The sequence below is a fragment of the Callorhinus ursinus genome, unplaced genomic scaffold, assembly GCF_003265705.2.
Source record: "Callorhinus ursinus isolate GAN/ISIS: 27379988/994484 unplaced genomic scaffold, GSC_fseal_2.0 scaffold11, whole genome shotgun sequence".
NCBI classification, from domain to species: Eukaryota; Metazoa; Chordata; class Mammalia; order Carnivora; family Otariidae; genus Callorhinus; species Callorhinus ursinus.
Genome location: NW_027397073.1, coordinates 56,198,064 through 56,221,649, shown reverse-complemented (window position 1 = coordinate 56,221,649; position 23,586 = coordinate 56,198,064). Strand labels below are relative to the sequence as shown.

Below are 23,586 nucleotides of genomic sequence, written 5' to 3'. Positions count from 1 at the left end.
GCCAGCTTTAAAGGAAGTACTAAATAAATGTTAGCATTTATTATTGTGTATACAGACTCAGATATGAGAGAGGGCAGGGCACTTTTAAGGGCATGATGAGTTTAAGTCGCCTTCTCCAAACAGAAAAGTCCAGTAGATAGAAGAAGGAACCCAGAAAAGAGAACTGGGCTGAAGTTTATCAGAAAAGGCATTCTTGAAAAAACAGTTTTTCATTTTCTTTTTTATCTATATGAGATGATGGATGTTAACTAAACTTGTGACAATTATTTCACAATATAGGTAAGTCAAATCATATATACAATGCTATATGTCAATTATGTCTCAATAAAGTTGGAAAACAAGAATTATTTAAAAAAATAAAAATGACATTTTGAAGATACCACTTTTTCCTCCCTGAGGTCACTGCTGACCTTTAAATGTGCACAGAGGATATATCTTCGAAGCTATGTACACTTCAACTGCTACTTAAGAATAACCTGTCAGTACAAAATAATTACATCTTCCAGCATTAAAATACTCCTTTTCAAAGGGCAGGCTGATCCCACTACTCTAAATATGCCTTCTACCCCAACATCTGAGAAGGAGTGCACTCCTAAATCTATGGATGCCAAGCATTCCCACAAAAAACCCACGTTTGGTTTCACACACAACATTTGATAGTCTGTGGATAGAGGAAGGTTATGTTATGATGAGACATGGTATGTGGGAAGGAATGATAAGAGGACAATATGAGACAATGTAATGAATCCTTCCCATAAAATAACGGTATAGAAATATTAGAATATTAGAGGCTTGTGTTACTTCCATCTTAAGTTTCCTCACTGGAAAAGTAAGGTTAGATGTTTCCTAAGGATCCTTGGGCCCTCAAATGTCCTATAAATGACTTGATGAACAAGATGTATAGAATCAAGGCTACATATAAAACTCTGAGTAAGGAGGAATATCTGTCCAGTCCAGAAATCTGTCAGATAATGCTACCAAGGAATGTTTGTAGGAAAGGGTGGCTATCTCTAACTTTCCTAGAAAGACTCACTACTAATTTACTACTCAGACTTGAGCTAACCTTTCTTCAATCTCTATTGGCAGTGTAATGCGGCCTACTGAATAGATAATGTGCAAATAGATCAGATCAGTTGTTTGCTTTGATTGACTTGTAGCGCAAACATTTTTGCTTCATGTTGTTATAATTATATTGGCTAAAGATGCACTAAAAGCTTTATCCCTAATCTCAGAAATGCTTAATTTGCATAAATAAACATTTCTGACTCTCTTGGCACTCAAGACTAGAGACTGGTGTCTTGGCACACACCTGCACAGGGATCCAAGAAAAGCCCTTGCAGACTCCCAGTAAGGAAAAAGGCCCTGGACTGTGGGTGTGAGGGCCGAAAGGGTTATTTTGTTTTCCTGTTAGACAACAATTCCTGTAATTTCCTCATGTGTGAAATACTGAGAGGCTTCCACTTCCTCTACACCTTCCTTGAGAAGTGGCTAAAACTCAGCACCTTCTTGTGCCATGATCTCATTGATGTTGAGGCCAACATTTTTCACTCCTGAGAACAGAAATATCCTATTCATACAGGTATTAAAGCGTAAACCCAGGCACTCAAGGCTCTACCCAGTCAGCTTTCTCACATTAGCCCAAAATGCCTGAGCCATAGACACTACCCATCATGCCAATGCCACCCAGAAGTATCCTGATTATAGGCAGATAGAAATGAACAGCAGCTTCTCACACAGCAGGCATTCTAGTCAGTCCCTAGGTTGGCCACTGCTATTTTTATAGTGAATCTGTCTTCCACTTGGTCAAAGCTAATCTCTAGGTACTAAGGAAACACAGCTCTCTTGGGGTATAAAATTGGTCATGAGAGCTATAAATGTAAAGGTAGGGGAAAAAAGTTAATTTTAAATACAATTTGACCAACATCTTCTTAACCTGTGCTTCATGAATCACATAAAAATGCATGCAAATCTGTACAACATACATATGTGTACTTTTCACAGGGGCCTAAACGTTTTATTAGATTCTCAAAGAGTTCTACGACTTGAAAAAGCTAACTACATGATAAAAAAAAATATTATTTTTAAAAATACAACTCAAGTCCCCAAGCTAGAAGTAAGAAGAAAACAAAACATATCACTTTTTGCTTTCATTTAAGTATCTATGAGTAGGGGTGCCTGGCTGGCTCAGTTGGTTCAGTGTCTGCCTTTGAATCAGGTCATGATCCCGAGGTCCTGGGATTGAACCCCTTGTCCTGTCTGCTTACCTCTCTCCTTCTGCACCACCCCCTCATGCTCTCTCGTGCACTCTCTCTCTCTCTCTAATAAATAAATATCTGTGAGTAATGAAAGTAATTCCAAATTAAAAGACAGTATATGCTGTACATGTTCAGTTTGTGAAAAGTTACGTCACTTCAATAGTTCATCAAATAATAATTTTGACAAAACTATTCATAATTTGGCTCTAAGTAAATTCCTCCTAACACCAGAAAAAAAGAAAAAAAAAGATAGCTTGGACGGAAAATAGTTCCCTAAATTAGGTACTGATGGATCATTTAATTGAATACTTGTTGAATTTCAGGTCCAATCATGCTTGGGTATGTGGAGAATTCTATTCTAGGGCTAGCATCATTCCAGGAAGGCAGAAAACCTGTAACTGAATCTCTTTATAACTTTCCCCAAAACAAAGAGGGGTGCATTCCATTACACCAGTAGCCATGGGCTTAATTGCAGCTGACCAAGTTCAAGATGACCTCCAGAATCTGTTCTTAGTAACATTCTTGCCTCCATGGAATTACCAAAATGCCTGCGGGGGTTGGGTTTTCATTACTGTTGAGTTGAATCTTCTCCCTCCACCTGCCCTGCATCCCTCCTGTACACACACTGCTAAAACTCTATCATCCAAAATACCCACCCATGTCATCCAATGGCAAGGCAAGTTAACTGGGGGTAAGAGCTGTCTACAGTTCTACTAAATATGAAGTCTGAAGACTGGGACTTTGGCTGAACCACTATGATTCTGGCATATGTTTATGATTATTATTAAGTCAGCTACTTACAATGTGTAAGCTAGTTTCTATCAGTTACTTCATGGGGCGGAGGGGTGGGGTGGGGCATGACATAAATTCCTTGAGAATTTTAAAAGAATAAAGTTTATGTTTGGGACTCCTGGGTGGCTCAGTCAGATAAGAGTCTGCCTTCGGCTCAGGTCATGATCCTGGGGTCCTGGGATCGAGTCCCACATCGGGCTCCTTGCTCAGCAAGGAGCCTGCTTCTCCCTCTGCCTGCCTCTGTCTCTCTCTCTCTCTGATAAATAAAATCTTAAAAATATATAAATTTAGAATAAAGTTTATGTTTGAGTTTGATTCTTTCAAAATTAGTGCTTTACTTCAGTAAATTATATGGTATCTATAAAGAGTTGAAGACAGCCTCCCAAAGTGAGGTATTTTTATTTTTTTTCATTGCTTTGGATAAACAATTGGCATCTCTTCAACAACTCATTCGTTGAGCCAACCCCAACTCACAAATAAAATCCTGCAAATATGTGTATAGAATCTACTACTACTTCCCTCACCAACCCTCAGTACATTCAAGCAGAATTACTGGCTCCTTCCTACACCATCTCTTTACCCCACATCCCCATCCATACACCACTATACCAACATCACACAATATATATCCATATGCCTAATCCAAACACCATTTCTTCTATGAAGCAAATCCTGTGTTCTCTCCAGAGGCTACAAAGCTAAATGAGACATGGGTCCCAATTGTCTTGAGCTCCCTTTTAAGCCCCTCAACCATGGGAACTCTGTCTTATTTTAGCTTTGATCCTTCACAGTGCCTTCAAGAGAAGACATTCAATGAATGCTAGCTTTAAAAGAATTGAAAGAGAAAGAATAAATCCATGAATGAACTAAATGAAAGAAAATCTAGGGGTCTCTATTTTCTCAGTTAAATTTTTTATTTATTTTTCTCACACACTTACATTGTTAAAACAATTCTTTGGATATAGTGTTCAATATACTAGCTTTTTTTTTTTCCATTAATTAATCTGTTTGCTATCTGTATAAGTCTCATTCTTTCTCAGCCAACCCTTAATTCAATTTCCAGAATGCTACCACCTGAATTCTTGTTTCTCTCTCTTTTATTCCTTTAAATTATGTGAGCTAAGACAGTTTCCCCAACTGTCAATCCAATAGTATAGTTGAGGTAATGTGACTCATATCCATCATAAACTGAATAGGGCAAAGAATATTAAAGACTTGAAAATTCTTAATTGTCTAGGCTCTTCCACAGACTCTTTGTGACCTTGAAAAGTTATTATTCTGAGATTCAGTGTCCTCACTGAAAAATGAGAAACTGTAACAGGTGCAACCTCTTGTTCCATTCGACGTTATATATTCAGGAGAACTAATTCTCTATATTTTGCTATGATGGGCTTGATATGCAAGCTTCACAAATACACAAAACAAGAAGCTGTTTATATCAGGGGTCTGAGTACTATGGCTCACTGCCACATCCAGGCCACTGCCTGTTTTTGTAAACAAAATTTTATTATAGCACAGTCACATCTATTGATTTATTTACTGCTGCTTGCATACTAACAACAAAAGAGTTGCAACAGAGACCAAATGGTCAGAAAAAAACAAAATACTGGCATTCTGCAGAAAAACTTTGCCAATCTCTGGTCCAAATGATGTACACTGTGCTGTGTGACTTCCTGCCTAAAGAACGTTCCTCTGTTCCCTGAATGAGACCTGGAAGTTCACCCTTCTTAAAATTCTACATATGCTTTGAAAAGGTAAAACACCACAAGTGTTAAGCAAATTGTCACTTGACTGAATCATCTGATTCCTACCTGGGGGCACTAGAAGGAAAAAGGAAGGCTCCAGTAAACCAAAGTGAGCAGGCACCAAAAATAAATCTGCTTACAACCTAATTTTGCCTGGATCTACCACGGAAAGATTAGTCTTTAGATTCTGATACTGTGATGGGTTTTAACTAAACCTGCTCTCTTTCCTAGTTCCTCTTATATGCAACAGACAACACCTGTAAGGCCAGGGAGATGACAATCATGTAAAATAATAAAATAAAACTACCAAAGTGTCTATATACGTTATTACCACTTTTGGACTCTGATAGAATGATGTGTTTGAATCTCAGAAGCCATTACCCTGACCAAAGGAAGGTAGACACAAAATAATATATAGTCTAGTATTCTGCTTATATAACTTCCAAGAATAGGCAATACTAATCTATGGTGATAGAAGTCAGATACTAGCAGAGAGGGGGTAACTGAAGAAGGGGCATGGAGAATTTTGGGGGTGATGGAAATGTTCAATATCTTGTTTTGGATGGTAGTTATGGTCAAAAGTCATCCAACTGAATACTTAACTGTGCATTTTTCTGTATTTGAATATACCTCATTTTTTTAAGTGGCTATTAAAGATTTTTTTTAAATTTGGGGGTATGTCTTCAGAAACCTTGGAGATTTTTAGGATCACTGTCATTACATTGTTTTCTCTCCAGAGTAATGGACAGATGGGTGAGGTAGCAAGAGAAAGAAGAGAAAGGGGACAAGGGGGTTGCTGATGGAGAGAGAATTCTTGTCCAGTCTCTAAGACCATTTCCTTCAGAAATACATTCTTGCAATAAGTCATCAGATATCTCAGTCTGGGGACTTAGTCTTCCAGAAAAAAACTCAAAAGCAGGAAATGAATAAACAGGTAAAACAGATTTTTTTCCTTTAAAGTGTGTGTTTGTTAGATTATTAAAAACCACAGAAAATATGCAACATGATTACACGCCTCTTGGAAGTCTCTACTTTATTCAAATTTTATTAAATTTGTTCTAATTTTGTACCAATTAGAAATATTAAATCTAGTATATATAATATTGATAAAATTTATCTTACCAAAAAGTAAGTTATTAATGAATTAATAAAAAATATAATAAAGTGCTGTGGCATTCTTAAATGATATCCAACATTCCTATTAACTTATGATCATCTGAAAAATCAGTTCTCCTTAGTAGACAGGCTCGATTTTTCAAAGAAAGGCTGAAAGACAAACATCTTACTGATATACTGATACCCTGGCTTGGGTAGCTTGGTTGAAATAAACCAAACTCCACTTAGAGTAATTGAGGTCACTAACACTGGACAACAATCCATGCTTACTGCACAGACTGCAAAGAGAGAGATCAACTGAACAAGCAAAATTAAATGAGACAGAGATGTGTGTTATTATACAATTCTTATAGGTCTAAAGCCAATGTTTTGGTTAAAAATCTAGGATTATCTAATTACTTTCATTTCCAACTTAATAAGAGAGGGAAAAAAAAGAATTTAAGTGTTTGAAGATTCCATCATTAGAACCCCTTCATTATCCAAATGAAGCAAAGGTATGAACTGAGTTTGGCCTGACCCTCATTGGTTCACCCAAAGTGCACATGCAGTGGCCTCTCCTTCCCTGGCTAGTCTCACTTCAGCCAGCCTCGGGGACTCCAGCACCCGGCAGCATGCTGCTACACCTTCTCCCACCTGCTCTTCTGCCAAAGACACTTCCCGCTCTCATTCCTCCTAATGACTTGTGCACATTCTCTTTGTTGTTGTTGTTGTTGTTGAAGTTTAGTTGACATACAGTGTTGTATTAGGTTCCAGGTGTACAACATAGTGATTCAACAATTTTATACATTATGAAATGCTCACCGCCCTAAGTGTAGTCACCATCTGACACGAGACAACATTATTACAGTATTATTGACTATATTTCCTATGCTGGACTTTTTACCCCTGAGACTTATTTATTTTATAACTGGAAGTTTGTGCTCCGTCTTGGAGACTTAATTTAGTTATCGACTCCTCCAGAAGCTTTCCTTAACCCCTTGAACTCTCACCAACCTAACCCCGAGTGGCAGTTATACCTTCTTTGCTCTCCCAGAGCACGCCACACATTTTTCCTCAATTGTTCTTCTCACCATTCAAATACTGAGTGTCCACACTGGGCCAGTGGGCTAATGCTAGGGATACAGAGGGAGAGGCAGCGTTTCTGCCCTAAAGGAGCTGCACTTCAGAGGCAGCTGAAATAACCTGTTAACCAGTCTATCTATTCTCATTGAAGGACTGACTATTAACCATTTGTATAGTCCCCAAACCCAATATATGGCATACAGAGGCTCAACAGATGTTTGTTCGACTTCACTTTTATTATGAAAATTGGGAGTTTAAATCCTTCATGTTTTAATGAGTGAAATAACCCTTAAGCAAAATTCAATCTTTAAAACAACGGAGAGTATATTAACCCATTATCGTTTTCTCAGTTTTATGTGTCAATGCATCCTACTCATTTACAATTGTCACCAGTTTTGATTTTTATTTATATTCTTCACTTCATAGCATATTATCAACAGTTTATGTTAAACCATGTATAAAGGCTAATTTAGTGGATTCTGAGAAAGCAGGTAGCATGTAAGGTCAGAATAGTCTATTTCCTAACAGAATACCAATCCAAGATTTCTAATACTTTTTCTAATTCAAAAATAGCAAATTCTGAAAATATCACCATATATTTGAGATTATTACTATTTAATGAATGAATTGTTCATTTACTCAATAAGCATATATACAGTACCTAAGACTGTATTAGGCCAGGAATACTGAGATGAACAAGACATGGCCCTGGCATCAACACTCCTGGCCTTTATAGAAGTACTGCTACCAAGTAGTGGGTTAAGTGCAATACTAGAAGAATGTAATGAGGTAGAAAAGGCACAAAAGTGGACATGACCAACTTGGTTTGAGGGGGAGACAGCCAGCGAAGAAGACTTCACAAAAGAAGTGATGCTCAGCTTTTGGAAGACTTCCCTGGTAGCTCCACAACCCAAGGACAGGTCACATGTCCACATTTCAGCCTCCATTACCCTCACTCAGCAACCATTTGTTAAAACTCTACTGAGAGCCAGGCCTCTGAAGGTGGGGGGGGGGGGCGGGGGAGGAAGGTAGTTAAGGATTCCGCAATGAAGAAAACAGAGAACGTTCTTGTACTAACAGTGCTTATATACTGTTGTGGGGCTAGGGATAAAGTTTTAACCTGTATGCAAAAATGTTATTATCAAAGGATTTTAAGTGTGTTTAAGTCTTATATATTAGAAATCTAGGTTTCTTCATAAGAGAAGAGGGGAAAAAAATAAAACAAGACGAAATCAGAGAGGGAGGCAAACCATAAGAGACTCTCTTAATCAAAGGAAACAAACTGCGGGTTGCTGGAGGGGACGGAGTAGGGGGATGGGGTAACTGGGTGATGGACATTAAGGAGGACATGTGATGCAATGAGGACTGGGTGTTATATAAGACTGATAAATCCCTGATCTCTACTTCTGAAATCAATAATACCTTGTATGTTAATTAATTGAATTTAAATTTAAAAAAAAAAACTAAAAAAAGGGCACCTGGGTGGCTCAGTTGGTTAAGCGACTGCCTTCAGGCTCAGGTCATGATCCTGGAGTCCCGGAATCGAGTCCCGCATCGGGCTCCCTGCTCAGTGGGGGGGGTCTGCTTCTCCTTCTGACCTTTCCCCCCTCCTGCTCGCTCTCTCTCATTCTCTCTCTCAAATAAATAAATAAAAATAAAAAAATAAAAAAATAAATCTTAAAAAAAAGCTAAAAAAAATCTAGGTTTCTTTCTTGACTTTGAATCTTCAGCTTTTTTTGGGTAAGTTTTTATTTTATTTTATTTAAAGATTTTATTTACGTATTTGACAGAGAGAGACACAGAGAGAGAGGGAACACAAGCAGGGGGAGTGGGAGAGGGAGAAGCAGGCTTCCCGCTGAGCAGGGAACCCGGGATCATGACCTGAGCCTAAGGCAGACACTTAACGACTGAGCCACCCAGGCGCCCCTTGGGTTAAGTTTTGATAAGCTCCCCGCCTTCAGTCTGCCTTTTTTCTCTCGGCACCTTTCCATATAAGCTAAGTTTTTATAATAGGTTCTGCTTGCTGCCTCTACTTCCTCACCTCACACTCATTCTTCAACCTACAGCAAACTGGCCTCCACCTCCATAACCTTATTAAACCCACTCTAGCCAAGACCTTCACTGCTATCCATCCTCCAGACCCAGGGGGTGATTTTCAGTCTTGACATTATTGGTCATCTAGCTACTCCTGATACATTGTCTGCTCATTCTGAACCTAATGCCCTGTCTTCCAGAATGCTCCTAGCCTCTTAGTCTCCCAATGCTCTGCCCTTCCCTATTTGGCATTGCTCTCCAGGTTTCTGTCTTTGTTCCACTGCTGTTTCTACAGATACTCTATTCCTGCCAAATCGCATGCAGTCCTGATTTTAACTCTCTCCTGAATGCGGAAGTCTCCCATGAATAAATAGCTTAGAATTTTCAGTCTTGATCTCCCTCCCAAGCTGCCAGCTTGTAGAGCTAACTACCAGCTGGACATATACACTTAGCTCAAAGTTTCACCTGCTAGACTCATCACCCCATCCACAATCTACTTATCCACCAGAATTCTCAATTTCAATTAATAACACTCCAAAAACAGAAACCATTAAATTTTAATCATCAAACCATACGAACTCCATTGCTTGTTTCTCCTCCAGAATCCATTACTCCCTTTCCTCTGTATTCTCACAACCCCTTATCATCTTTACCTGAACAATGGCATTTGCCTTCTAAATTATTTCTCTACCCCCAGTCACAGTCCTCCTTAAAACAATCTTTTACACTCCAGAAAAATAAGATTGGAGGATCCTGGAACAGAATAAGCAAACAGTTTCAAGATTACAACTGAACTTTATGGATTTTAATTCAATAGCTCTGAAACCAGATTAAAACAGTAAGAATGATCTGAACTGGAAATGAGTACATTGGAGACAGAGAGTGGAAGAAATAGAAGAGAGAATAAAGCAGGTTAAAATTTGGTTAACTGAAGAGTGTTCCCTCTTAAGACACATAAAAAAAGTCCTTCCATGGACTCTAAAGAAAATTGGTTCTAATCTTAACTCCCACAAGAAGAACTATTTTAAAGTCTGGATAAGTCTCATGTTTGTTTAAGATTGACATAATAGAAATCATTCGGGCTTCTTCTAAGCAGTGACTGACTCATGTTCTTTTAGCTGGTGTTGACTCACTGCCCCACAAAGGATGACACAGCTTTAAATAGGCAGAGGATGGCCTAATTTTTCCAATTACATGCTTCCAGCAACCAGAAGACGTGGGGGTCCTCTAGAGTGGAGGTTTCTGCGACTAAGCACAATTCAGATTTTACAAAAACCGTTGCCAAGTTGACCTGGTAATCACTGAGCTTTATAAATGAGGGGGGAGAGAAGTTAAGTTGTGGTATGTTAAAAATCACAGGGGCTGGGCATCCTCTGTTTTTCAAAACAAAAATCTGCGGAAACTTAGAGTCAGCTCTTTTCCCATTTAATTGCTTACTCCATTGAGGTCAGCAAATGTTTTTCTTTAAGATTCCAATGAAAAGCCGCAACAAGTGTGTCATCAAGACTCTCCACATTAACTTCAGTGAGATAATGTAAGGGTAGCTGTAATCGTGTTTGAAAGGAAGCTAAGGAAATGCCATTCCCATAATTGTTGCCACCTTTTCTATACTTCTACACCCTTAATGTCTCCCAGGGAGAGCACCAGTTTTCTCTTCTGCCATGATTTCCTTGCTGTCAGCCTGACTGCTCCCAGAACACAACAGACCATGTTGTGGGCCTGAGTGGGTCACCAGGGGTCAGCAGAATGAATTCCGAGTCTGGCTCAAAAAGTTTGTTATTCCTTATGAGCCTCTCAGCAAGATACTTCCATACTTTGCTTCCCTCTTGTACCATAGAGATTGTCCCTTGCAGTCCTTACTCATGAGTAGTCTTTCATGATGCTTCATTCCTATTTGTAACACACTCTGAACTCCCTGGCTGTTAAGAATAGTTAGAAGAGACTCCTAAAGACTCAGCAGATGGCAGAGAAGTCTGGACCACACTGTTTATATATAACTAAAATGACTGTCCAATCTCCATAGTGTCCCAAGAACTGGAGTTTATCAAAATGAATACCGTGCAAAAGAAACACAAGTGCACAGAGCCTAGAGACCATTCTGATTCTGATGTCTCCAGATGACTCAAGTCCAGACTACAATGGGCCCTGGATTAATCTTCTAAATAGGAATCCTTGCAGCTCAATTCTGGTCAGTATTACCCATGGCTACGAGGTCATTGATGGGTAAGGGCTATTAAGACTAGGCATAAGGGGCACCTGGGTGGCTCAGTCGTTAAGCATCTGCCTTCGACTTGGGTCATGATCCCGGGGTCCTGAGATTGAGCCCCACATCAGGCTCCCTGCTCAGTGGGAAGCCTGCTTCTCCCTCTCCCACTCCCCTTGCTTGTGTTCCCTCTCTCACTGTGTCTCTCTCTGTCAAATAAATAAATAAAATCTTAAAAAAAAAAAAAAAGACTAGGCATTGCTCAGGGGTCTAGACTGCCACAACCTATCCATAGTATCTAAATTTTTGAGCAAGATTTAGAACAAAACTGATCTTCATAAAAGTATGGTCCAGGACCTGGATTGGTCCCTAGCTTGACTTCAAATCAGGACAAAGCAAAAAACTGACTGACTATTGGGAGAGAAAATAGAAAAGCTCCATTAATTCTCATGGACTGTTGTTTCTCAACTTGCATTAAGAATTCTTATGTTGTAGCATTTTTCACAGAACTAGAACAAAAAAAATCCTACAATTTAGGTGGAACCACAAAAGACCCTGAATAGCCAAAGTAATCCTGAAAAAGAAAAGCAAAGCTGGAGGCATCCCTTATATTACAAACCTGTAGTAATCAAAACAGTATGGTACTGTCACAAAAACAGACCCATAGATCAATTGAACAGAACAGAAAAACCAGAAATAAACCTACAATTACATGATCAATTAATCTTTGACAAAGCAGGAAAGAATATACAATGAGAGAGAGTCTCTTTCCCAAATGGTATTGAGAAAACTGGTTAGCTACATGCAGAAGAATGAAACTAGACCACTTTCTTACACCATACACAAAAATAAACTCAAAATGGATTAAAGACCTAAATGTGAGACAAGAAACCATACAGTTCCTAGAAGAGAGCACAGGCAGTAATTTCTCTCACATCGGCCATAGCAACATTTTTCTAGATATGTCTCTTGAGACAAGAGAAATAAAAGCAAAAATAAACTATTGGGACTACATCAAAATAAAAAGCCTCTGCACAGTAAACAATCAACAAAACTAAAAGGCAACCTACTGAATAGAAAATATCTGCAAGTGACATATGTGATAAACGGTTAGTATCCAGAATACATAAAGAACTTACACAACTCAACACCCAAAATACAAATAATCCAATTAAAAAATGGACAGAAGACATGAACAGACATCCAGATGGCCAACAGACACATGAAAAGATGCTCAACATCACTCAACATTAGAGAAAGCAAATCAAAACTACAATATCACCTCACACCTGTCAGAATGGCTAAAATAAAAAATATAAGAAACAACTGTTGGCAAAGATGTGGAGAAAAAGGAAGCCTCTGTTGGGAATGCAAACTGTTGCAGCCACTGTGGAAAACAACATATGGAGGTTCCTCAAAAAGTTAAAAATACAACTACCAAAACACCTGGGTGACTCAGTGGATTAAGTGTCCACCAATTGTTGATTTCAGCTCAGGCCATGATCTCAGGGTTGTGAGATCGAGTTCCGTGTCGGACTTGGCACTGAGCGTGGAGCCTGCTTGGGATTCTTTCTCTCCTTCTCCCTCTCCCCCATGCCCCCAAAATACAACTACCATCTATTAACTGCACTACTAGGTATTTACCCAAAAAATGCAAAAACACTGATTTTAAGGGATACATGCACCCCTATGTTTATAGCAGCATTATTTACAATAACCAAATTATGAAAGCAGCCCAAGTATTCATGGACAGATGAATGAACAAAGAATAATAATAATGGAATACTATTCAGCCATAAGAAAGAATGAAATCTTGCATTTGCAATGACATGGATGGAGCTAAGAGTATAATGCTAAGCAAAATAAGTCAGAGAAAAAAATATCATATGATTTCGCTCATATGTAGAATTTAAGAAACAAACAAAAAAAAGCAAAGAAAAAAAAAGGGAGAGAGAGACAAACCAAGAAACAGACCTTAACTATAGAGAAACAAACCAGAGAAATGGTTATCAAAGGGGAGCGGGGTGAAGGGATGGGTGACATAGGTGATAGGGACTAAGGAGTGCACTTGTCATGATGAGCACCAGGTGATATATGGAAGTGCTGAATCACTATACTACTGTACACCTTAAACTACTATAACACTGTCTGTTAACTGTACTAAAATTAAAAGAATATTTTATTTTTTTAAAAGAATATTTTAATTAAAAAATTAATTTAACACTCTCCCTGAGGGAGAAGAAAGAAAAAAGAATTTTTATGTTGTGAGTCATACTGCAAGGAATGAAGTGAAAAATACCTTTTTAACCATGGAAATCTATCTTAGTAGTTAAAGAAAGCAATTAATAAAACTAAAATGAAAAATTCTAAGAGCTAGTTACTAAGAACGTCAAATTAAAGGATAACAATTGCCCTTCCCCACTTCTGCCCCCCCCAAAGAAAACCACAGGAAGATTTCCTGTTACTAATTGCTTAGATCACACTTTATTAGTCAAATTGAATGGCTTCTTCAGCACATTTTGTCTACTTTAAAATACTGTTACCTAAGACTGCATGAAGGGCAAGAAATGTAGCTTTTAAATTAAACGGAAAAAAATTCCTAACATTGTACTTGCTTCGACTGATAACAAAATTTCTCAAACTATTTATATATCCATTCATATTTAACTCACTGCATACTTATTCCATTGAAACAGAATAAAAATGATTTCAAAAGGAAAGACTAAATCAAAACTGAGTATCTGTAACATCTACTATTGTGAAAGTTGCTAGTTTGCTAAGGGGGATACAATAGTAATACGGTCCCTGCTCTCAATTAACCTATGACCAAATTGAGACTGAAAAACACTAAATCCATATTAAATAATGTTTCAAGATTTAAACAACAGGTTAAACAAACAAAACAACAGTTTTGGAAGGGTTGGGTGGGAAGCCTGGCTCTATTACCTCATGGTGTGACCTTGGGCTACTTCTCTGTGCCTTAGTTTCTTCCTATGTCACAGGACTGTTTTAAGGATTAAATGATAATGGATGTTAAGCTAAGTAAGTTGTCAATAAAAATAGTCCTTTAAAAACAAAGAAATGACATCATAGGACAATGATCCTTATGACTGGTGAAAACTCCCTGTTACTATTATCTAGGAAATTTTCAGGAAAGAAGTTTAGTCCTCACGTCTCTAACTATATTTATTTCCCTTTGCTTGGCTCTTCATCTCCAGCTACTTAAATATGGGTTTGGTTCCAACCACAGACCTGTTAATTTTGGTTACTTGTATGACTGTTTAGGTATGATAATGAGGGTAGGGAAAAGTGTCAAGAGATCAAATGTCATATTATTAGTTATAATGTTATTTTTCTATGTTTGACATTTTTTCTAATTACCTGTCAGATATCTCTACAGATCTAAAAATATAAATACACTGATAGACCTTTGTATAAAGACAAATGCATTGGCCAGTGTTTTCTAAATAGATTTTCCATAAATGAATACTAAGCAGGAAACCTCAAAAAGGATTCTTTTCTCTGTATATTACAGATGTACAAAAGTAAACTTTGTTGCTAATCACAAAATTTAACACAGATCTAAAGATTTATCTCTTATATATGATAATCAGCACCACTGCTTAGAATTATTAAAATAGTAGAAATAAGTCTCAAGTGCTTGATAATTTAAAAAATGTTCCATATTACTTTGTCTTTGGTTTCCTGTCCTTTGTACTGTGTGCCTGTATGTAGTCATCTTCCACTAATCTAAGGGATCAGAAAAGGAATGCATAGGTTTAATTAGTTTTTGAAGAGTAACATGAGACAAAGCAGCTGGTTCTCTAAGTGATACTTAGTGTATGTTCTCCCACCCTTGCACACTTAATGCCTGTCAAACAGATAGTTTTATTTATAATATTCATTTATTGAAGAGTGATATAACACAGTTGATACTGAAAGACTGTGTCATAAACCCCAGATATTTAAGATGAATATACACTGAAACAATATTTTAGTTCCCATTTTAGAAAAGCGCAACTTTAAGCTTTTAGATACATTACTGTTTTGTTCTGAAGTGCATCCTCTAGTAATCACAAAGAAATGAACACATGAAATTGCATGTGATGAAAAATGACACATTATACAAAGGTCACCAACTCAAGTAACCAGAACACAGCAAGAAACTGAAAGCAAACAAGCAAACCAATAAATGCTCAAAGAAACTGAAATAAATGCTATCAAAATCTTTTGTTAGATTATACAGTTTAGTCCTTCGATAAGCATTTTCTTACACGGTTCTAACAACCTTGATTATCTAATAAAAAGTAAATTATAAAAACAACAACATTAGAAAGAACAAAAGTACTGCTTAAGGTTTTTAAGGCTGCCTGAAAATAAGGGGGAAAATAACAACAATAAATATTTAAAAATTATATAAGAAATAAACCAATATACCAATGTAGGCTATTTACTATGAAGGCAAGCAAACTTACACACCTCAACAGGTGCCTTTTACTACAGCACTATAACTCATATGCCTTTATGATGATGGTCATTAAGAAAAGGAGCATTTCTGCCCTAGTTAAGGGTATGCCTGACCTTATATTTTCATCCAAAGAGGCTTAAAACAAAATCTATCAATTAAATGGATGCACTTTATTTCCAAAATTTTCTTCTGAGAACATTTTATTCCCTTCCTTTGCTCTGCTCCATAACACTCTACTTCTATTCTTTCTGGAAATGAGATCTAGAGACCACAGACTGAGAAAACAGACAACAGGAATGACTTCAGAAATGAAATAGTTTGGTTTAAGGACAGAATGAGAAGAAATTTTAATTACATGTAAATCAAATATTTACTTGAGTTATGACACATCTGCATATGTTCAAGTAACATCTCAGGAACACTGGTAAGGGAAAAAAAGTTTCCATTAGGTATAAACATAGTTCTAAGAAAACAGACAGCCACAGTAATACTCTCCAGGCAAGGTGGGATTTAACAACTACCCTCTCTTAACACAGAATTTAATTTAGTAGCCTTCTATTTTTCTCTGAAGACCATCATAAAATTTTGCTTCCAAAAAAATCATGAAACTTTGAAAATTAGGGAATAGATTTCATGAACTCAGACCAGAAAAAATTGAAACATTTTTTATATTTGGTTGATTATTTTAAAGATGAAGGAGATAAAAACAATAAAGTCAGAGAATACTGAATGTGGACTCTATAGAATGGAAAAGACATCAATGTAGAAGAATTGAGAAAAAAATTAGTAGAGGGAAGTTCAAGAAGAAAACAGAAGATATTTCATAATCATAAAAAATCTCCCCCAAGATACTTATTAATTACCTAGAGGAAAATATAGTTTACCAGTACTGAAAACCCGGCAGGCACCATTTTAACCAGGTGATCAGAGCCAACATCAGCATTAATGAGACAGGTCACCATCGTGTACCCCCTAATATGATGCACTTGAAAGGGCCCAACATCATTCTGTGCAAGTCTTACCCACAATGCATAATTTCAGTCTAACCATGAAAAGACATTGCACTAATCCAAATTAAAGAACTTCCTACAAAACAAGCAATCAGTACTCCAAAAGTGCCATAAGAGATAAGGACAAACTGCCAGAGAGACTGGAGGTTTGGGAGGCAAAACTAAATACAATGTGGGATCCCAAATTCAATTCTACAACAGAAAAATTCTAATGCTAGCAGAAAAGCTGATGAAATCAGGTCATAAAGACTATATAGTTAACTGTACTGCACCAATGTTTTCAGTTTTGATTAATGGAACTAGGGTTATGCACAATGTTAACATCAGGGGAAACTGGGTGAAGGTTACCTGAAACACTCTGAAGTACTTTTGCAAGTTTTCCAGAAGTCTAATATTATCTCAAAAAGTTAAGAAAGTATTACTTTTATTCTCATGAACATGATTCTACATCACCCTAATTCCCTGAATTTTTGTGGATACATTAAGGATTAATGATCAGGGAGAACTGAGCAGGTTAAAAATGGACAGAGCAACTGGCCAAATGTTTAGCCAAATGACATGATCAAAGGAAATGTGCCAGATGTTTTCCAACAGCTCCACATATGGAGGCATCTATGCTCAATAGGGGCCCCACTGTAAAAAGAATCCAGAGACACCAATTCTCGTTTTAACCATAACATTAAAAATGACCCATAAATACCTTATCCTCTCATAAGAATTCTATTTCTATAACTTTTTCTGAATCCTCTAAAAAAGTATTTTAAAAAAAGGATCTGCCCCATATTTTAGTGTACCTGTGTATATGTTCAGAAGCTCACACAGACCTGTGTAAGTCCTTAACTGAATGAGAGCTGCACCTTGAAATAAATCTTTTTAATTTCCATCCAAGAAGAATATGGCATTAAGAGTTGCTAAATTTAGTTTTTTCCATAAAATAAAATATTTATTTTCTAATCATCATTAATTCCATTTTAATCAAATCATTCCCATTACTAAGAATAGTTAATGATATTACAAAACAATATCCCCTTTACAAAAGTTTTAACATTGCTATAGGATTAAAATTCCTAGGATAACCTTGGTAAGCTTCTTATTTGTTTTTGAGGAAGAGCTGGTTCTCTTCCTCTTCTATTTTTGTTCTGTCTTGGGAAGTTTATGGTTTAACGAAATAAACACCAGAAATACTCATGGCCATTTTTCACTATACACTCACCAAAAAATATTATATATATTTCTTATATATAGCTTAGAAAATCTTTGAAAAACAAGATACCTAGGCTTTATCTTCAGCTACCTTTCATTCTTTAAGCAAAATTATTTTGTATATATGTCAATATTTTCCACTCTGGATTCTGATTAAGGGTCTAGAAGCTCAGCCTCTTTAAAAATTACATGATTGTAAAGACAGTCCCAACCACTTAACAGAACTGAAAATTTACAGTCTTCATTCTCTTTTATCCTTTACAAAATAGAATGTAAAGACAGAATGTTTGTGAAATAAGGAATTACCTTCTCTCCTCCCAACAAATACTTAGTACTTGAGTTTTTTTCCTCCATTAATACCTTTTGGGGATAGGTACCAAAAATGTTTTACTCTCCTCTTTATATCAACAACACCTGTAATTAAAAGGATAGCAGTAATGATACATCTAACAATTATTGGATGTTTCATTGATATTGGACACTATTCTAAGCAGCTGAAGCAAGTTGCCCAAGACCACATGGTAATAAATAGTGTAGGTGATGTGTGGGGTCTGGGAGCCTGATCCCAAGCTTGAGTCACTGGCAAGTACACTTTATCCTGGCTACTTATTTTAATAAAATAAAACGGGCAGTCCCTAAAGAAACTGGTGGCCACCCAGCTTCAATGTTGAAGAGTTGGAGGGGGAGGCATGTAATGGAGCAGCCATTACTCAGCTTCAACCAGTGCTGGCAGGCAGCAGCAGAGGCCTGAGTTGCTGGATCCTTTATTCTTTTATTATTATTTCTTTTACTGAGAAGCTGGCAGTCCAGATTGATATCTGAAGCTTCTTGCTTTCAAAATGTTGCTACTTATTCTAAGCTTTTTCTAAAAATCCTATTTGTCTGAAAGGTAAAGGGCCACGTTCTCAAGGCAGGGACTCTGTCTTATTTATCTTTGTATCCCTAATACGTAATGTGTGGCTGGCACATAGTAGGTACAAACATACTGACTTCTGCTGTTAAAAATCCTGCCATTTCATCTTGGTCATTTTATGACCTTGGTAGGAATTCATTAGTTTATTCAACAAGCATTTACTGAGCTACCACGACATGCCAGACACTGCTCTAGGCACTTGGGATTACAACAGTGAACAAAAGAGAATGATGAAGAGAAAGATACAGAGGAGACTGAGATTATATTTTAGTGGGAAAACTGGGCTCAAAAAACCAAAAGCACATCAAGTCAGATGGCGTGGAGGCTTGAAAAATAAGAAGAGATGGGTTTGCTTTGAACTGAAACTTTGCTACTCAGACCTAAAGAACAATGATACAAAAGTCCATGCTTCCTAGTGCCATACTGGTCACTCGTCCACAAATATGTTACACATACATAAGCAATTTTAAGGAAAGGGTATTCTTGAAAGAGAGAGTGCTTTCTTCATAAGTAGAACAATACGATCTTGCTCCTTGGCTTGAAAGGAAGTATTGATCAGTAGTTAGTGAGTCAAAGGTTAATAACTGGGTCCTGATTATTTCTGTTATCAGACTCATGATTGATGGTGTCCTCTGGCTCCTTAAGTACAGGAACCTCTTTTTGATTGTTGTTACTGGGAACCAAGGAATTAAGCTATTCTCTCATGATTTAGTTACAGAGGACAGGGTCAACTATCTCCTGCATCAGAGAGTTGAGGGACAAAGGTTCCTATAGAGAGGGTGTACACGGTCACCAAAATGCAAACTTGGAGCAGCATAAATCTGATTGACAGCCATATGATAAAACACTAACTATGACACACAACTCTTGCTCTCATGCATTATCATTCCACAAGACCACATGCTGAGTTAATGGAACTTCTCCTCCAGTTTGCTTTGGAAACGGATGTAGTTTCCGAAGGCCCAAATGGCACAATCTAGCTATTACTCCTAGACAGCTGCTGGGAGTTAGAGACAGGACAGCTATACCAGGACCATCTAAAAATGCACAAACCAGGCCCCTGCTTCTCATGAACTCACTTATATCTATTTAGTTACTCATAATCTGAATAATTATAGTCAGGGATTATGTTTAGAAAAGAAAGCACCCTAAAGACAAATGCAAGTTTATATCTTCAAGCAGCCTTTAAAACAATGTGCTACTAAAGCTGGAAGAAAAATGTTACTTTCTCACTGTCTTTATATAAAATAAGATTTCACTCAACCTGCTCTTTTTGGAAGAAACAATATTGTCTTTGTTAGCCGAGCCTAACATAGATCTCATGCCAATGTAGTTTGTTCTTCTCATGGATACTAGCCAAAAGGATATTCCTTGAAATAAAATCACAATCTGTTGAAAGCCTCACAAATCAATTAGATTAGGAGAAAGAAGTAATCATTATCACATAACTGAAGATAAAAGTATGAGAAAAAGTGAACAAAAATAAACTTGATGCAAAAAAGCAAATCAACTCTCAAACCTCCCACTTGTTAAAAAAAACAACAACCATCATTCATCTGTGGATCCATAGTAGATAAACAGCTACATTTTAAGCAAGCAAAACTTCCCCTAAATATGAGTCATATATCAAACCATCTCACTTATTATTGTCTGTCCAGGGAAATTTCCTAAGAGTCTAACATTTTTGTTTAGTTAATGTAAGTCACATTGGCTTTGCAGCAAACAGATGAACACTGATACAGAGTAATTTAACATAGATCCCTGCTATATTAAATCTAAAATACACATAGTGAGATGGTTATAGACCTCTTTTCACCCAAAAAAATAAATTATAGTAGCATTTACAACATTGAGTCAACATTAGCAATAAGATAATGATACCAATGTATTTATACAGTTGAATGGTTTTTAAAATCTAGAAATAAAATTTTTAAAAGTCTACTCAGATTTACTTTTTAGAGTATCTATCCAGCTATATTTTAGCTCAGATGGCATGCAGTTACTAAAGAAACTTTCAATAGTATTTGAGAATTTAGGATAATGTATTTTGATTTTTTTCTTTTCTGCTTGTCTCATTTCCAGTGATTTTTTTTTTAATTCTCCAATATGTCAATGGGTGAATTTGGCAGAAATGAGGCATATGCCTATTTATCATCAAGTTGTATCAAGAACACAGCTCGACAGCTAACCTCTGCTAGCCAAGGACTTTAGCCACGGCCGGCTGAGACTTCGTGCACTTCCCACTTACAATCAAGGATAATACAAAGAGCAGTAGACTCACTCATCCTGTCCACCAAAACTTGAAACAAAAATCAAGTGATGGTGCTCTTATGCCCTGGAAGAAAACACTGCTGGGAGATGAAAGCGCAAGCCCGGGAAACCTCTGCTCCCTTTGGAGCCGCTCTGGGTACCTGCTGCCCGGGTGGCTGGCGGTGGCCCTGGGCGCGCAGCGTGGCTCGGAGCTGGGCGGCTGGGAGCGAGCGTACGAGTGGTAGGCGGTCAGCACCACGCCGCCCGAGTCTTCCACTTCCATCCTCAGCCGCGCATGTCCCCGCTCCGGCCCGAGAACAAAGGCGGGGACCAGCATGGACCAGCGCACCGGGACTCGGTCACCAGCGGGGCGGTGTGGCCCGCCAGTCCAGCTCCTAGGGGCTCGCTCTGACGGCTGTCAGGGGCGCCCCGGGAAGCCAGCCCCGCCCGCGGGGCAGCCCTATTAGCAGGGACTTAAAGACACGCCCACAAGTCCCGCTGGGGGTGGGGGGTGGGGGGTGGGGGCGGGGAGAACGGGGGGGGGGGGAATGCGGAGGGGGGAAACCGGGGAAAGGGGGGACCGCGGAAGGGGGGAGGGGGGAATCCCTGTTTTTAGGAAACTGGAAACCCGCTGTGATCCTTCAGGGCTCAGGCTCGCTGCTTTAGCAGTTTTTCTTGCTTTGTTTCTTTTTCTTTTCCTTTTCCTTTTCTCATCTCCCCCCCACCCCAAATGGGGGAGGCTTATCCCATAGCTAGGAACATTTCCTGCCTGGCAGCAAGAAACGAGAGAAAGAAACCTTGCCTTGGGAGCCTGGACTGAGAAGGGGAGGGGCCAGGTCTACGACGTGTGGTCCGGGGAAGAAAGGAAGAAAATGTGACACTCTCTCATTTAAAGCATCCACTTCAAAAATTGAAGAACCGGATTACATTGCTGTGTACTTGGTCAAGTTACAAGAAACTTGACTTCCTTTTGGGCAGGTAACTCCCTCTTACAGCAAGCAGAAAACCTCCCTCCCTAACCCTCAAGGCCACTACAGCAACCAGACTCTTACCTCACCCCACATCCCTTTCCTCCTCCCAATCCTGATCAAATTAAGATAGTGCTTTCAGCTTGTCTGAAAATTAGACTTGATTATTCTGGGTCCAATGCATGTTTTTTCGAGGTCTTTATTTAGAGGGAAAATGTGTGGCAGGGAGGCAGGTAAAAAGGGACATAATCAGAAATGATTTTCAATGATTTGGGGTCTGAAATATGTCTTTACCTGTATCAAGCTAACAACACAAATGGAAAGACAACATTCTTTTAACCATTTAAAAAGGGAACCAGAAGTATATTAGAGAGGCCCACAATGACTTCATCTTTCACACCCAGAGAGGGTGTTTTACCTGTCTCTCACACTCCCCTGGAAGCTAGGTGAAAGGGAAAAGAGAAATTAGTTTACCCCTTACTGAGGGATGACCCAGGTCATGCTACTTAACATCTCAGAATCTGTTTCTGCATCTGTGAAATGGGGAAAACAATATTCTTCTCATGGGGTTAAAAGCACCACACACATGCTAGGTTCTCAAGAAATGTTGGTCCTCTCTGCTACTTCCTTCACATTTTCAAGAAGAGAGACATTTATTTTCACTGCATTTTCCAAGGTTGGGAAAGAAAAAAAATATCCAAAATGCTTCTTAGGAAATATTTTGTTGATTAAAGGGGTTGGAATAAGAATGACTAACATTTATTAAAATACCCTTTATGTCTTGGATCCTGTTCATTAGCTCTACTAAACAACTCTATGAGGTAGGTCCTATTAGTATCCCAATTTTGTGAATTAAAAATTTATCAAACATCAGTATATGAAAAAAGGCACATACAAAGAATGCTTCATTCTTCAAAAACTTCAGGTACAAAGACGTATCTGTTTACCTACTGTGTTTTATACTAAATGCATCAAAAGAGAATATTTTCTTAAAATGTGAAATAAATTCATAATGTAATTATTGATACACATCCACAACACCTTATCTAAAACTTTAGGTCCAGGGGCGCCTGGGTGGTGTAGTTGGTTGAGCAACCAACTCTTGGTTTCTGCTCAGGCTCAGGTCCTGAACTAGGGGGTCATGGGATCGAGCCCCATGTTGGGCTCCATGCTCAGTGGGGAGTCTGCTTGAAATTCTCTCTGCCTCTCCTGCTCATGCTCTCTCTCTAAAATAAATAAAATCTTTAAAAATAAATAAATAAAACTTTGGGGCAAGATATGTTTCAGAATTTATAATCTTTTTTTTTTATTCTTAAAAGGTAATTTGGTATAAGCACCATTTAATATAGAATACTCTCCTTCCAGTAGTTTGGGACAGCACCCTTTATTCAAACTTATTATTTCCTATGCAGAAACAATTGACCCTAAACAGGATAAATAATTTATTCAGATCAGGTTTGTCACCAAATAAGTTTTGACACTAAACTTTTTTAAACATGTAATTTTTACAGCTTTGTGTATTTTGGAATTACCATAAGGAATTACAGTCGTTAAACTTTTTCTGGGC

The 23,586-nt window shown here is 37.9% G+C and overlaps 1 protein-coding gene across 4 annotated transcripts in view; it reads right to left on the bottom strand.

Moving 5' to 3' along the window:
• The window catches only part of ARHGAP28 (Rho GTPase activating protein 28), a 203,137-nt gene extending 181,671 nt beyond the window's left edge, over positions 1-21,466 (bottom strand). For 3 of the 4 annotated variants that reach the window (XM_025886906.2, XM_073898512.1, XM_073898507.1), the window contains exon 1: positions 21,213-21,466. In XM_025886906.2, the coding sequence (XP_025742691.1) occupies positions 21,213-21,388 (176 nt within the window). In that variant the 5' untranslated portion in view covers positions 21,389-21,466. The remainder of the gene's footprint in view (positions 1-21,212) is intronic. The other variant, XM_073898510.1, reaches the window with a different exon arrangement.
• Between the last annotated feature and the right edge of the window lie 2,120 nt (positions 21,467-23,586).